We start from the raw sequence: 13,934 nt of genomic DNA, 5'->3' as shown, positions 1-13,934 counted from the left end.
CGCGCGGACCACCGCGCGGCGGGAACGAGAATCTTGGGCGCGCACAGCGCGCGCGCGATGACGACGATGGACGTGATCGTGGAGAGCGCGAGCGAGAGGGCGACGAGGGCGACGCCCCACTCGGGGAAGTCTGCGACGGAGGCGCCGGGAGCGGCGGCGCCGGCGCCGGGAGCGGCGGCGCCGGCGGTCCACAAATGCGGCGGGCCGTCGTTCGCCGAAAAGTAAGACGTCTGCGTGTTGGTGTAGATCGCGCGCCACGCCGTGGCGTTCTTGAACATGCCGGAAACTTTGGTGGCGTCGCGCGCGGCGGCGATCGCCGCCGCGTTCCAGCCCGTGATGTCTCGCGCGAAAGCCCGCGCGTTGTTGAACATGTTAGACATGTCCGTAACGGCTTGGATGTTCCACGCGGAGATGTCGCCGTTGAAGCTCGTCGCGTCTCGGAACATTTGATTCATGTCCTTCACCGCCTTCGGGTTCCAGTTTGAGATGTCGCCGTTGAAGTTCGTCGCGCCGTAGAACATGTCACGCATGCTCGTCACCGCCTCGACGTTCCAGTTCGAGATGTCGCCGTTGAAGCTCGTCGCGCCGTTGAACACTTGACTCATGTCCTTCACCGCCTCGACGTTCCAGTTCGAGATGTCGCCGTTGAAGCTCGTCGCGCCGTAGAACGTGCGATACATGCCCGTCACCGCCTTCGGGTTCCAGTTCGAGATGTCGCCGTTGAAGCTCGTCGCGCCGGAGAACACTTGAGCCATGTTCGTCACCGCCTCGACGTTCCAGTTCGGCATGTCGCCGTTGAAGCTCGTCGCGTCTCGGAACATGTGAGTCATGTGCGTCACCTTCTCGACGTTCCAGTTCGGCATGTCGCCGTTGAAGCTCGTCGCGCCGTTGAACATGGCACTCATGGTCGTCACCGACTTCGTGTTCCAACGACTCAAGTCGGCGTTAAAGCCCTCCTTTTCGGAGAACATGTCACGCATGCTCGTCACGTCGCCGACGTTCCAATCCGCGATGCCGACCGCGCCGTCCGCGCACGCCGCGTTCACCGTCGTCGACGAGCTCCAGCACGCGTCCACCGCGCTCTTCAGCGTGCTCTCGGAGTTGAAGTACCCGTCCACGGCCGAGCCGCCCCCCGACGGGACGTCTCCCGCGAGCACCGCGCGCGCGCGTCCCGCGAGCGCGACGACGCACGCGCCACCGACGATCGTCGCGTCGATCGAGGGTTTCGCGATTCTCGCGCCGCGATTCTTCTTCGCGCCGCCTTCGCGCGTCGCCATCGCGCGCTCGATCGCGCGCGTCCCGCGACCGTCGCGCCCCGTCGCGTCGTCGTCGTCGTCGTCGTCGCCGTCGTCGCGCGCGTCGTCGGTCGCGTCGCGCCGTCGCGCGCGCGCGCGCGCGGGGGGAAGGTGTTGCGCGACGCCGAGTCGAGCGCAGATACGCGCGCGCGAACGCGCGTCGAAGGACGAATATCGATCAATATACGATACCAAACGTCGTAGTGCGCACCCCTAACACTCTATGTCACCCGCGCGCGCCGCCGACGCCGCACACCATGGCGCTCGACGCCGAGCTCGACGCCGCGCGCGTCTACCTCGGCGTCGCGCCGTCGGTGTCGCGAACGACCGACCGCGTCGTCGTCGCGCACCGCGCGACGAGCGCCGACGACCGGGACGACGCCGACGCGTCGTGCGACGTCGTCGTGACGATTGCGAATCCACACCTATGGCCAAACAGTGAGACGACGATTATGATTACACACACCAGAGGCGCGGACGACGACGACGCGGCGAGCGCGCTCGCGGCGGCGATCGCGCGCGACGCCGAGGCGTTCGAACGGACGGAGGGATATCTCGTGGCGGTGCTGGGCGCGGCTCGAGCGCGCGCGCGGGCGATGGGACGCGCGGCGAGGCGGTGCGCGATTTGTCGCGAGGCGGCGACGCGCGAGACGCGCGCGCGGTTGGACGCGTGTTGGCACGCGTTTCACGGCGCGTGCTTTTTGAAGTGGGCGAAAGGGGGGGGGGAGGGGGGGAGCGCGGTGACGCGTCCGACGTGTCCGACGTGTCGCGCGGTCGCGAGCGCGGCGGACGTGGCGAGGTTTGAACGCGCGGCGGCGGCGGCGGCGGCGGCGGCGGCGACGACGGACGACGACGACGACGACGGCGGGACGACGATGATCGCGGACGCGGCGACGCGGGAGGCGCTGGCGGCGATGCGGGTGCGGTTCGAGGGGGCGCGGGCGGCGCAGCGCTCGCGGGGGGGGGAGATTGACGCGGCGACGGCGGGGCGAGGCGTTTTCATCGACGCGTCGACGACGACGCGCGGAAGCGGGGAGAGATTGGCGGCGAGCGCGGGCGCGGGCGCGACGACGGCGACGGCGACGGCGCCGACGGCGCGCGCGCGCGACGCGAGGGGCGCGCGGGGGGACGAGAGGAAGGATTCGGCGTGGCTCGCTCGCGCGCGAGGACGCGCGGCGGAACGCGCGGCGAAGACGGACGGCGACGGCGACGCGTCGCGGTGATCGGTGAAACGCGATCGCGTTCGCGCGTGGAATTCAGAATTCGCGTCGCGACGCGTGGTGTTACTTTCGCGCCGCTCGCGCGTCGTCGCGCGATTCGATGGATGGATCGATGGATCGATCGACGACGCGCGGCGAGAGACTATTTTTGGCGAGTCTTCACATCGCGCAGCGCGCGATGGACGCTCGCATCGGCTTCGACCGCGCGTCGATCGCGACGAACGCGTTGATAAACACCAATAAAGAAGTCGGGCGCGCGCGCGAGCACCTGATATTCGCGCCGGCGCGCGCGCGCGATGCGACGTTCGGCGGCGGACCGGCGCGCGAGACTTTGAGCGCGCGAGACGCGCTCGCGTGGCGCGAATTCAGCGCGTCGTCGTCGACGAACAAAGTCTCTTACAAGGGCGGATTGGATTTAATGGCGATGAATAAGAAAGCGACGCAGAACAAGTGCGTGAACTCGGCGGAGGTGCGGCGGTTCAGGACGCTCGCCGAACCTATTTTGCTCAAGTCGGGCGAGGTGCGCGCGGAACCTCCGCGCGTGGACGCGAACGCGACGTACGGGCGACCGTCCGAAACGCGTTACGCCGAGGAAATACGTTACGCTGAAGGCTACGCGCCGCGATCGCAGTCGATCGCGGCGTTGATTCGAGGGGATTACTCGCAGGATTGGGTCCGGGCAAAAGTGGCCGAACGCGCCGCGGCGCGAGCGAGCGCGGCGACGAGTCGCGATGAAGCGCGGCCGGCGTCGTCGAACGACGCGAAAATCGCGAAAGTCGTCGATAAAGAGCCGTTCAAGCTTAAAAAGTTTGGCAGGGTGAAATCAAAAGTGGCGGCTATGGGATTCTTTTGACGGGAGCGGCGTTTGAGTTTGAATTTGACGAGCGCGAGCGGCGACGCGACGCGGGGACGCAACATCCCGTCGCGATTGGACTCGTCGCGTCGCCTTTTTTCGCGTCGGCGACTCTATCGTCAGCGAGTGATGGCGCGACGTCGTCCCGTTCGCTATCCGAATCGCGCGCGGAGTGAAATTCGCACGCGTCGGCGCACGCGTCGATGCTCGCCTTCGCCGCTCTCTCTTCGTCTCTCTCTCGCCGTTTGGCCTCATTCTCTCGCAGTTTAGCCTTGTAAAGCTCGATGACTTTCGGATACAGCGCAAACTTCGTCTTCATGCCGCTGACGATCGTTCGCTCGATCGCGCTCCCGATGCCCGTCATTTTCACCGCGCACTCCAACCGCACGCTCAACATAGAACCGTCGTCGACTGATTTACACAGCACCGTCCCTTTCAACACGCTATTTTCGGGATTTAAAAACGTCCCGTACGTCCGCGACGACGCTTCGAACAGATACGGCCCCGTGCTCTGCGTCTCTTCGAGGGTGACGTCGTCGTACATCACCACGGCGTCTCGCGACGACTTCACCCCGAGCGCCCGTCTCGCCATGTACGGCAGCTTCGCGTCGAGTTTCGTTCGTATCACGCACCGCGCGCGGTTTTCATCGTGTCTACACCGTTCGTATAACACGACGGATCTCTCTAAATCACCAAATACCGCGCGTTCGCACGTCATGAAGAGCGACGTCGTGCGCGCTCGCCAGAGCGTCGCCGCGTCCACGTCGAGCGCGGGGCTGTCGACGCACAACTTGACCATGAGCGCGCCGCGAGCGCGCGCGCGCGCCGCGAGCGCGTTTTTCACGCGCCGACACGGCGCGGTGACCGCGTGTGCGGCGGTCGTCGAGAACCAACGTGCGTTTTTTTTTGGTGTCCCCGTGTCTCTTGGTCTCCCTTTAATTCGCGAGCGGTTTGCGCAAAATCACACTCGCGGGCGGTTTCACGCGCATGCGAGGGAATCTCTTCATGATGGAATACGGCGCGGGAAGGAAGCGAATGAACCAAAACTGGATCAACGCCTTGAACACGGCGGCGCACCATCCGCGGCATAAAATTCTGTCGCCCCAGACGACGACGCCCGCGAACGGGCCCAGAGAAATCGCCATCAACCGCGGCGGAAGACGATATCTGCCGAGTTTCCCGAGCGCGCGAGCGTCGCCGTCGCACATGATTCGCTTTGACACGTATTCGGCCTCCCAGTGCGCGTACGAAGCGAGCATCTGGTCCGGTAATTTACACGCGCAGTCGCCGACGGCGTAGACGTTGTCGTAGCCGATGACTTGACGCGTCGCCTCGTCCACTCGAACGCGCCCAATCATGTCGAGCGGAAAATTTAGCGGCGAGTCATCGTCATCTTCGCTGAAGTTCACGCTCTCCCGATCCAAGAACTCAGTCGCGGGCTTGGCGCCGACGCACATCATGACCCTATCGCCCTCGATGACGTTTTCGTTCATTCGCCCGACGAACGAGTCGCCGACGCGGTCGTACGTTTGCCCGACGTACACCTCCACCCCAAATCTCACGAGCGTTTTCGACACATACTCACTGACAAACTTGGGCAACGTATCGAGCAACCTTGGGCCGCTGTGCACGAGAATCACGCGCGCACCCGATTTCATCTTGGCGTTTCTCGCCGCGAGTTCGCCCGCGACCTCGACGCCGACGACGCCGCCTCCGATGACGACGACCGATTTCCCCTTCGTCACGTCCTCTCGCGCCTCGGCGATCTCTCGCATTCTCGCATCTCTGTCTTCTCCTGCCTCACCGTCGCACTCCGCTTTCAACACGCCCGGATAATGACTCCCGGTGGCGAGTATCAATTCGTCGTATTCAAAGCGGTCGCCGCCGACGTCCACGTACGCGCTCATCACCCGCACGTCTCGTCCCGCCGCGCATTCGAACGCCACGCTCTTTCCGAGCGCCTTGCTATACGGCACCGTCAGCGTCTTTTCGCGTTTCTTCGCCGAGTCTCCGCGCGACGCCGGACTCAACGGCGCCGCGCCCGCGAGCGCCGCCGGCGTCCCCGGGACGTATTCGAAATACCGCTTCTTATCAATCAGCGTCACCTCGCACGTTTTCCGCAGATCCAGCGCCGCTTGCATCCCAGCGAATCCACCACCGATGATCACCACGCGTTTCTTCGCCTCGCGCGTCGTCAGCGCGCGCGCCGCCGCGCGCGCCGCGACGAGCGCGAGCGCCGCGAGCGCGGTGAAAAAAATCTTCGTCGCATCTCCCGACGTCATCGTCGCCACGTCCGCGCGAGCGCTCGGGAGCTTGCTCAAAATGATGGTCTGCAAGTTTACGCCGTCGCGAGGCGCGAGATCGCTCGCGCGCGCGCGTGCGCGCGGTAGAACTGATTCACAAGGCTTGAGGGTGTCCCCTTTGTGCGAGATAAATCGTCGTCTCGCGACGCCGTCGGCGCGCTCGCGGCGCGCGCGAGCGCGGAGTTGCGATCGCACGGGCGCACGCGATGCCGAGACGGCGAACGCGCGCGCGCCGATGGGCATTCGACCGCGCGCTTGGATGTGAGGGACGGTCGAGCGGGACGGTCGAGCGCCGGCGCGGCGGCGAGCGAAAGCGCGCGGGGACGCACGGCGCCGAAGTCGTGCTAAGCGCGCTGGTCAATACAAATCTAATATTATGCTAGTGCTATGGCGGCTCAAAGCGCGCCGGCGAGCGGTTTCAAATCGTCGTCTTCGTCGGGTCGATTCAAGCGACGCACGACGTCGCGAAGGCTCGAAGACTTGGTCATGACGATTTCCAGCTCTTCGAGCGTCCGTCCTTTGGTTTCCGGGACGTACAAGTAGACGAAAATGATCGTCGCATAGAGGTTGACGGCGCAAAAGCCAAAGGTGGCGGAAATTCCCGGAGATTTCATCATCACCGGGAGGAAGCGAACCGTCACCGTGCTGAGCGTCCAGGAAAACATCGAGTTGATGGCCATGATGGTGGCTCGCGTGCGCAGCGGGCTCAATTCGTTCGCCACCGTCCACGCGAGTGCCCAAAAACTGAGATGAAACCCGACGGCGTTGACGAAAATCGCGACGTCGGCGACTTGTGCGATGGATCCGTTCAAGAGCTGAAACGACACGGCGTGTCGCGGGTCCTCGATCCACGTGACGCCGTCGAAGAGAAACGCCAAGAGCGTCATCGCGACGCCCTGAATGGATATACCGATGAGTAGCATTCGTCGTCGTCCAAAAGTTTCAAGGGACATCGCGACGAAGATTGTGACGATGAGCTTGCACAAGGCAAGCGCCGTCGTCATCCCGCTCGCCGCCGTGGGCGTGTGCCCCGTCATCTCGAAGATGTGTTTGGTGAAGTAACTCATCGCCGGAACGCCGCTCAACATCGACATGATGGATAAACCAAACGCCACGGTCATCGCGCGCTTACTCGCGTCGGTGTTCACCGCCGAAGCGCAATCGCGCCCGTTCTTCGAACCAGTTTTTACGACGTCGATGATTTCCGCGAGCTCCTGTTCAATCTCCTTCTTCATTTGTTTACTCTGCGCGTCGGGGTTGGGCGGCGCGAGCAAACCTCCCGCGCCGCCGGATCTCGATCGACGTACGCACGCGTCGGTGACGGAAAAAGACGCCTTGGCGGATTCATTTCGTAAAATCCCCAGCGACCGCCGCGCCGCCGTCAAGTCGACGTCTCGCGCGGTCCACGACGGTTCGTTCTCGCTCTCCGAATCCGACGGCGCGTTCGAATCGCGGCCGCGTCCAAACAACCCACGCTTTCCGCGTTTCTTCTCCGCCGCCGCCCTCCTTCTCGCCTCTCCCTCGCGCTGCGCCGCGTTCGTCGCGTTCAACACTTCCCACCGCGGCGAATCCGGCAGCTTGCGCGCGTACGCGTAAAACCCCAACGCCACCGGCACCGGCAACGCCGCGAGCACGCGCCATCCTCCCGCCGCGCGCTCCAACGGCATCCCCACGAAATTCCCGAGCAAATCCCCCGTCATCGTCATCACGCTCATCATCGGCAAGTAATACCCGCGCGTTTGCTGCGACATCAACTCCGCCACGTACACCGCCGCGCCGCCGTACGTCAGCGTCATCCCGATCCCGTACAACAACCGGCACGCCGCGAACCAACGTATCACCGCGCGACTGCCGAATATTTCGTTCAATTTCATCGGCGTGAGCGCCATGGCGAGCGACGCCGCGGCGTAACATCCCGCGCCGAGTTTGACGAGCGCCACTCGTCCCAGCGCGTCCGCCGCCGCGACGCCGCGCGTCGGCACCAGCGTCAGCGCGCACCCGATCAGCGCGCCGGCGCTGTTGGCGCTGACCAGCATTCCCAGCGTCTCGACGTCGCCCTCGAATCCGGCGTCGCGCTGGAATTGCGCGGGCGAGGTGAGCATGACGTTCGTAACACCCACCGGGTAGCCGTACAGGATCAGACCCAGAGCGACGACGCAGAAGCAGTACAGCTCGACCGAGGCGTTGCGCGCGTAGCCATTCGCGTGCATCGGACCCGACGACGCGCGCGCGCGCGACGGAGCGCGAGCGACGCGGCAAAGTGCGGACGCGGGACGCGCGCGAGACGGCGAGCGGAGCGGCGCGCGAGACGCTCAATCAAGAGATAGGTCGATTTACATGCTGAACTAGGTCTTTTGTGATTATCGCTTGCGTGATTTGCTCGGCGCGGCGTCCGGAAGGGATCGATCGATCAGATGACCGTCCCGTCGGGGATGGTGCAGTTTCTGAGAATGGTGACGATGCCGTTGCGGATGAAGACGCCGCGCTCTTCGTCGGCCAAGTCTTCGATGTTGTCCTTGTTGGTGATGACGCAGTTCTTCCCGACGCGCGCGTTCTTGTCGATGATGGCGTTCTCGATGATGGTGTTCTCGCCGATCCCGACCGGGACGCCGCCGGCGGCTAAGATGGCTTTACGCTTCTCCTCGCTCTCGTAAAAGTCGGCGCCGATGATCATGGTGCGCTTGATCTTCGTCCCCGCTTCGACGCGCGAGCGCAAACCGACGATGGATTCTTCGACGGAGCAATCCGCGAGAGCGGCACCGTGAGAGATGATGGAGTCCTTGACGTGGCACCGTTCAATCTTGGCCGGCGGCAAGAAGCGCGGCGAAGTGTAAATCGGCGCTTCGGCGTTGTAAAACTCAAAGTTCGGCGGGTCCTTGGCCAAGGCCAAGTTAGCCTCGAAGAAGCTCTTCATGGTTCCAATGTCCTCCCAGTAATCGTTGAACAAGTACGCTTGCACTCTGGCGCCGTCGGCGCTCGCCTTCGGGATGATTTCGCCGCCAAAGTCGTTGTCTTCGGGGTAGTCGTCGTCCAAAAACTTGACCAACATCGACTTCTTGAAGACGTAAATCCCCATGGAAGCGATGAAAGGCTTCGCCTCGGCCTCGGCCGCGGTCAAACCGAGAATGGTGGTGTCCACCTTCATCGCTTGCAGGGCGTCGCCCTTGGGCTTTTCGGTGAATTCGACGATGCGTCCCGACGAGTCAATCTTCATCAAACCAAAATCGCTCGCGCGCTCTTCGTCGATCGGCAACGTACCGACGGTAATGTCGGCGTTGCTTTCTCTGTGCGCCTCGACGAACTTCATGTAGTCCATGCGGTACAAGTGATCGCCCGCCAAGATGACGATGTCCTCGACGTCCTTGTTCTTGACGTCGTTGAACAACCAAGAGTACTGTCGCACGGCGTCGGCGGTGCCTTGGAACCACTCCTTCCCGCCTTGACCCGGCGTTTGCGTCGCCGCCAGCACCTCCACGAAACCATTCCCACCGTACATGATCCCGTTACCAAAGTTGTACGTGCGCGCCAAGTGTCGGTTCAACGACGCGCTGTTGAATTGCGTCAAAATGTAAACCTTCGAGATCCCGCTGTTCAGGCAGTTCGACATCGGGACGTCGATCAATCGATACGCCCCACCGATCGGCACCGCCGGTTTCGCTCGGCTCTTCGTGAGCGGGTACAATCGCGTCCCCGCCCCGCCTCCGAGGATCACCGCCGCCACCGTCTTCGAGTTCGCGATCGCCGTCGTCGACCGTTCCGGCGATTGCGCCACATCGCATCGCGTCGCGCGCTTCGCGCATCGTTTCCCACTTCCCGTTCGCCTATCGTTTCGTCCCATCGCGCGCATCCGTCAGTCTCGCGTCCGCTCGTCGTCTCTCTCGCGTCTCGTCTTATCCTCCGTCCCGCGTCGCGCGTCCCGAGCCGCCCTCGCGCCGCGCGCGCGTCGATCCGTCGCGCGACGCCGACGACGCGCGAGACGCGTTTGAATCCGGCGTCTCTCGCGGCTCGCGCGCGTCGTCGCGCGCTGTTCGCGTCGATCCGTCGCGCGTCTCGTCGAGATCCGTCCGTCGCGACGCGATCGTCTCGCGCGTTCGCGTTCGCGGTCGATCGGGCGTCGCGGTCGCGCGGGCGTCGCGCGCGCACCTTTGCTCGGCGTCGACGCGGCGAGGCGCGAGCGCGGCGCGCTGCGCGAGGGACGCGGCGCGCATCGGCGATTCGCGACGCGGCGGAAAATGGCGCGCGTAACGACTGGCTCAGGAACGTCGGTCGAATGCTCGACGTTATTTTACTAATATACGTACACGGATACCTATAAACATATATCGGACATACGGTATATGTATATATAGTCGTAAGGTACTTAGTAATGATGAGAGACATACGTGTGTGTGACTGTTGGGTGTCGTGATGAGGATTATATGAGGTTTCGCGTCGTATTATATATAGGGCGACGTCGACGATGGCGACGGTCAACGCGCGGGTCAACGCGCGACGACGACGCGCGACATCGCGACGCGCGACGCGCGATCGAGGGCGCGCGACGGACGCGGCGCGCGACGACGACGACGGACGCGCGCGCGGCGCGCGTCGACCGCGCGAGGACGGACGACGCGCGTCGAACGAACGCGCGCGAAGGGACGGCGATCGAAGGGACGGTTCGTCTTCCGCGATGGCGCGCGCGACGGCGCGCGACGACGACGACGCGCGATCGAGGGCGCGACGCGCGCTCGATCGAACGCTGCGAGCGATGCTGCGGGACGATGACGCGGCGCGGGGGGCGTTCGCGGCGATGCTGGTGGACGGGGAGGGAGACGCGGAGGAGGACGCGCGCGCGGTGGCGAGACGGGTGGGCGCGCGCGGGAGACGCGCGGCGGCGTCGGTGCGCGCGATCGAACGCGCGATCGAACGCGCGGTGGGCGCGGAGGCGTCGATGGGGACGATGGGACGGTCGGGGTCGGGGTCGGGGGGGCGTCGAGGCGCGCAGACGACGGCGACGGGGCGACGCGGGACGGACGCTTCGGACGCGCTCGCGGCGGCGATGGAGACGTTGCGCGCGCTCGCGGTCGATGAAAGCGGCGGTGCGGTCGTCGACGCGGTCGGCGGTGGCGACGACGACGACGACGACGCGCGACGTCCGCGTCGCGCGAACGAGGATTTGGTCAAAGACGAAGACGCGCGCGATTACGCGCGTCGCGGCGAGGATTCCATCGGTTTACGCGACGACGTCGACGTCGAGCGTTGGGTGCGCCGAGGATTCGAGTGTTTACATCGATTCGCGACGATTCGAAGCAAACGTCGCGATTCGCGGGCGACGCTCGGTGATCGCGAGTTCGACACGAGCGTCGACGCGCCCGCGCCGCCGCTCGTCGACGCCTCGGGCGGATTGGATGAAGCTAAACAAGCGCACGATCTCGACGTCGTCAGGCGCATGGACGACGAAACTTCTGAAAGCGTTCATAACCTCGTCAAGTCTTGGCTCGCCGAGCAGCGCGACGCCGAACGAGCGATGCTTGAGCTAGCCGAGCTCGTGCGCGACGACAACGCGGATTTGCTCGCGATTCAGCGACGTGAGCTCTTGACGCGCGCGCTCGGCGCCTGGTGCGAATTTCGCGACGTCACCGCGGCGCTCGAGCTGGGTGTGGAAGAATTCCGTCTGGCCGAGAAGCGCACGCGGTTTTATCTTCGCGAGAACGAAATGTGTTACAAGCACGTGACGCCGCCCGGGGATTCCAAGGCGCTGGAAATCGTGCTGAATAAGCATTTGGATCACGCGAGGAATTCTTTCGCCGTCGCGGCACCGAGCGCGAAAGAGATCGAGCGCCACGCCAAAGAATGCGTGCTGGCGACGCGAGCGTTGAACTCGTGTGACGGTGATTCGTCGCGCGTTGTCGACAAGGCGTACGCCGATCGTGCGCTCGACGTCAAAGTCATCCTGCGAGACGTCATGCGGGATTTAAAGCGCTCGTTTCGAGCCATCACTTCCGCCGCGAGCGGCGGCGCTTCCTCCACGAACGCCGGCGCGACGTCGACAAATTACGATGTCGAAGGTTTGCATCGAAGAATCCAACCCGTGATGGACAGGTACAAATCCACCGCCCTCGACGGCGTCGTCGACCGCGTCGTTCGAGCGCTCAATCTTGAGGGCGCGCACTTGGCGTACGGCATCGAACTCGCAAAGTGCGCGACGTTCGTGAAAGTCGTGAGCGGTGCGGTCAAAGAGCACGTTAAAGCACTGGACGACGCGCGTTTGGAAGCTGCGCTCAAGGCGTTCGAAGATGACGACGATGTTCTCCGCGGCGGCGACGCCAACTCTAAGAGATCCGCCGGCGGCGCGTCTTCGAAGAAGAAACGGAAATCTTCGTCGTCCAAGGCGAAGCGAGCGCTGACGAAAGTCGCGCGCGACGTCGAGCGCGATGAAATCACCGTCGCTGACGACGCCGAGGACGAACCCGAAGCGCCGACGACGCCGCGATCGAAGACCCCCGAACCGACGCTCGAAGACGCGGCGAATTCGGATTCGGGCGGCGAGTGGACGGCGGCGCGATCGCGAAGGAAGCCCAACACGCCGCCGCGACCGACGTTCGCGAAGGAAATGGATGCGCCTCGAAGACCAACCGTCGCGACGATGCCGAATCCACCGCCGCTGCCACCGAATCCGCCGCCGTTGCCGAGTGGAAAGCCGCCGGCGCGCATCCCGGCGCCGAGATCGACCGCCGTCGCCGCCGCCGCGCCGCCTCCGCCTCCGCCTCCGCCTCCGCCGCCGACGGGGCTGTCCGCGCTACCGGATTTTCCACCCAAGCCGAAAGTCGCATCGCAATCGACGTCCGAGTCCGCGACCCCCTCGAGCGACGCCGAAAGCGCCGTCGATCGAGAGTCGCGATTGAAGGAATTCCCGGCGTTGAAGACGAACGATTCGCCGGCGCTCGCGGCGCCGCCGTCGAGCAAGACGCACGAAGAAAACCAGCCATCGTCCAGCGTGCCCGCGGCGCCGCCGAAGAAGTCGACGATGGTGATACCGCGGCCGAGACCTTTCGCGCCGCCGCCGCCGCCGACTCCGCCGCCGCGAACGACGAAGACGTGGGCCGAGGCGAAACGCGCCATCGACGGCGTCAAGCTCCCTTCGCTCATCAAGATCAAGTGAATATAACAATCTCAACGATAACGTCCTTTTTAAGCATCAATTCATCAATCAATCAATCATCGCAATCATCATTACACGCGCGCTATTCTCACCCGCGCCGAGCGGTGGTGATTCCTTTGCCGAGCAGCGGTCTCGCGGCGTCGCATTCGTCCACCGCGCGGGGCAAGAAATCTTCGCCCGCCTCCCAGATGATCGTCCCATCGCACTGGCACAACTTTTTATGATTCGCCCCCACGCCCGCGCTTCGAGCGAGCACGGCGCACACCGCGCCGGTCGTATCGCCGTCCGCGGCGGCGTACACGGCGACGCTTCGACCGATGACGTCCCACGCCTTGAGCTCCGAGCTCAACATCGTCGACGGCATCGTCGCCGACCCATTCTCGTCCGCGACGACGATCCCGATCATCCCCGCCCCTCCCTCCCCCCCGTACACGTCCCCGATCGAATCCATCCCGCGCGTCAAATCCCCGTATTCGTGCACGCGAATCGCGTGCGCCCCCGGACTCAACCCGTCCAGCGCCGCCTCCGCCAATATCGTCTCCTCGCTCACCTGCACCAGCCGCACCGTCCCTCGCGCCTCACCGTGCCCGTACGCCTTCCCCTTAAACTCCGCCACCGCCGCCAGGCTCTGTCGCAGCGTCCGCACGTCCGTGCCCAGCGCCTCCGCCAGCGCCTCGCCGAAATCGTCGTCGTCTTCGGCGCTTCGCTCCGCGCGCCCCTGCCCGATCAATCGCGCCTTATACCCGGCGCTCTCGATCGCCTCCCTGACCGTTCGCTCCGCATCGCGCGTGATCACCGTCACCGTGTTCGTCCCGAGCGACGCGTCGACGCGCGTCGTGCCCGCGAGCGCCTCGCACGCCGTCGTCACCTTAGCCGCGCACCCTCCGCACCGCATCTCCACCATGAATTCCAACGCCCGCTCGAGGTCTTTCGTCCGCGCGTCGGCGCGTTCGAGCGCGCGTCGGCATCGCGACCGCGTTCGCGATCGCGACGCGCGGTCGACGACGCGACGCGGCGCGGCGGCGCGAAGGCGCGGCGTCGACGGAATCATGACGCGCGTCGTCGTCGACGTGACGCCTCGGGTGTCGCGCGCGCGGGTCGCGGGCGGTTAAGATCGGGTCG

At 64.7% G+C, this 13,934-nt stretch overlaps 7 protein-coding genes across 7 annotated transcripts; 1 reads left to right on the top strand and 6 right to left on the bottom strand.

Moving 5' to 3' along the window:
* Positions 1 to 248: 248 nt before the first annotated feature.
* OSTLU_3281 (predicted protein) lies at positions 249 to 1,007 on the bottom strand (the record flags this gene model as incomplete). The annotated part of the gene is made up of 1 exon (XM_001422349.1): positions 249 to 1,007. A coding segment is annotated over one exon (759 nt), but the record flags the coding sequence as incomplete, so codon positions are not given.
* A 2,344-nt stretch (positions 1,008 to 3,351) lies between these two features.
* OSTLU_28565 (predicted protein) lies at positions 3,352 to 4,167 on the bottom strand (the record flags this gene model as incomplete). Its single annotated transcript, XM_001422348.1, has 1 exon — positions 3,352 to 4,167. The coding sequence occupies one exon, from the start codon at positions 4,165 to 4,167 to the stop codon at positions 3,352 to 3,354; it is 816 nt and encodes a 271-aa protein (XP_001422385.1).
* Positions 4,168 to 4,303: 136 nt separating this feature from the next.
* OSTLU_18877 (predicted protein) lies at positions 4,304 to 5,650 on the bottom strand (the record flags this gene model as incomplete). Its single annotated transcript, XM_001422347.1, has 1 exon — positions 4,304 to 5,650. The coding sequence occupies one exon, from the start codon at positions 5,648 to 5,650 to the stop codon at positions 4,304 to 4,306; it is 1,347 nt and encodes a 448-aa protein (XP_001422384.1).
* A 416-nt stretch (positions 5,651 to 6,066) lies between these two features.
* OSTLU_28563 (MFS family transporter: sugar) lies at positions 6,067 to 7,881 on the bottom strand (the record flags this gene model as incomplete). The annotated part of the gene is made up of 1 exon (XM_001422346.1): positions 6,067 to 7,881. The coding sequence occupies one exon, from the start codon at positions 7,879 to 7,881 to the stop codon at positions 6,067 to 6,069; it is 1,815 nt and encodes a 604-aa protein (XP_001422383.1).
* Positions 7,882 to 8,081: 200 nt separating this feature from the next.
* Positions 8,082 to 9,509, bottom strand: OSTLU_42209 (predicted protein; the record flags this gene model as incomplete). Its single annotated transcript, XM_001422345.1, has 1 exon — positions 8,082 to 9,509. One exon carries the CDS (start codon positions 9,507 to 9,509, stop codon positions 8,082 to 8,084), a length of 1,428 nt encoding a protein of 475 aa, XP_001422382.1.
* A 909-nt stretch (positions 9,510 to 10,418) lies between these two features.
* On the top strand, positions 10,419 to 12,680 carry OSTLU_18874 (predicted protein; the record flags this gene model as incomplete). The annotated part of the gene is made up of 1 exon (XM_001422394.1): positions 10,419 to 12,680. A coding segment is annotated over one exon (2,262 nt), but the record flags the coding sequence as incomplete, so codon positions are not given.
* Positions 12,681 to 12,990: 310 nt separating this feature from the next.
* Positions 12,991 to 13,734, bottom strand: CCS (putative copper chaperone for Cu/Zn superoxide dismutase; the record flags this gene model as incomplete). Its single annotated transcript, XM_001422344.1, has 2 exons — positions 12,991 to 13,389; positions 13,459 to 13,734. Coding segments are annotated over 2 exons (675 nt in total), but the record flags the coding sequence as incomplete, so codon positions are not given.
* Between the last annotated feature and the right edge of the window lie 200 nt (positions 13,735 to 13,934).

The sequence above is a fragment of the Ostreococcus lucimarinus genome, chromosome 19, assembly GCF_000092065.1.
Source record: "Ostreococcus lucimarinus CCE9901 chromosome 19, complete sequence".
Classification (NCBI taxonomy): Eukaryota; Viridiplantae; Chlorophyta; class Mamiellophyceae; order Mamiellales; family Bathycoccaceae; genus Ostreococcus; species Ostreococcus sp. 'lucimarinus'.
This window is presented reverse-complemented; position numbering and strand designations above follow the sequence as displayed.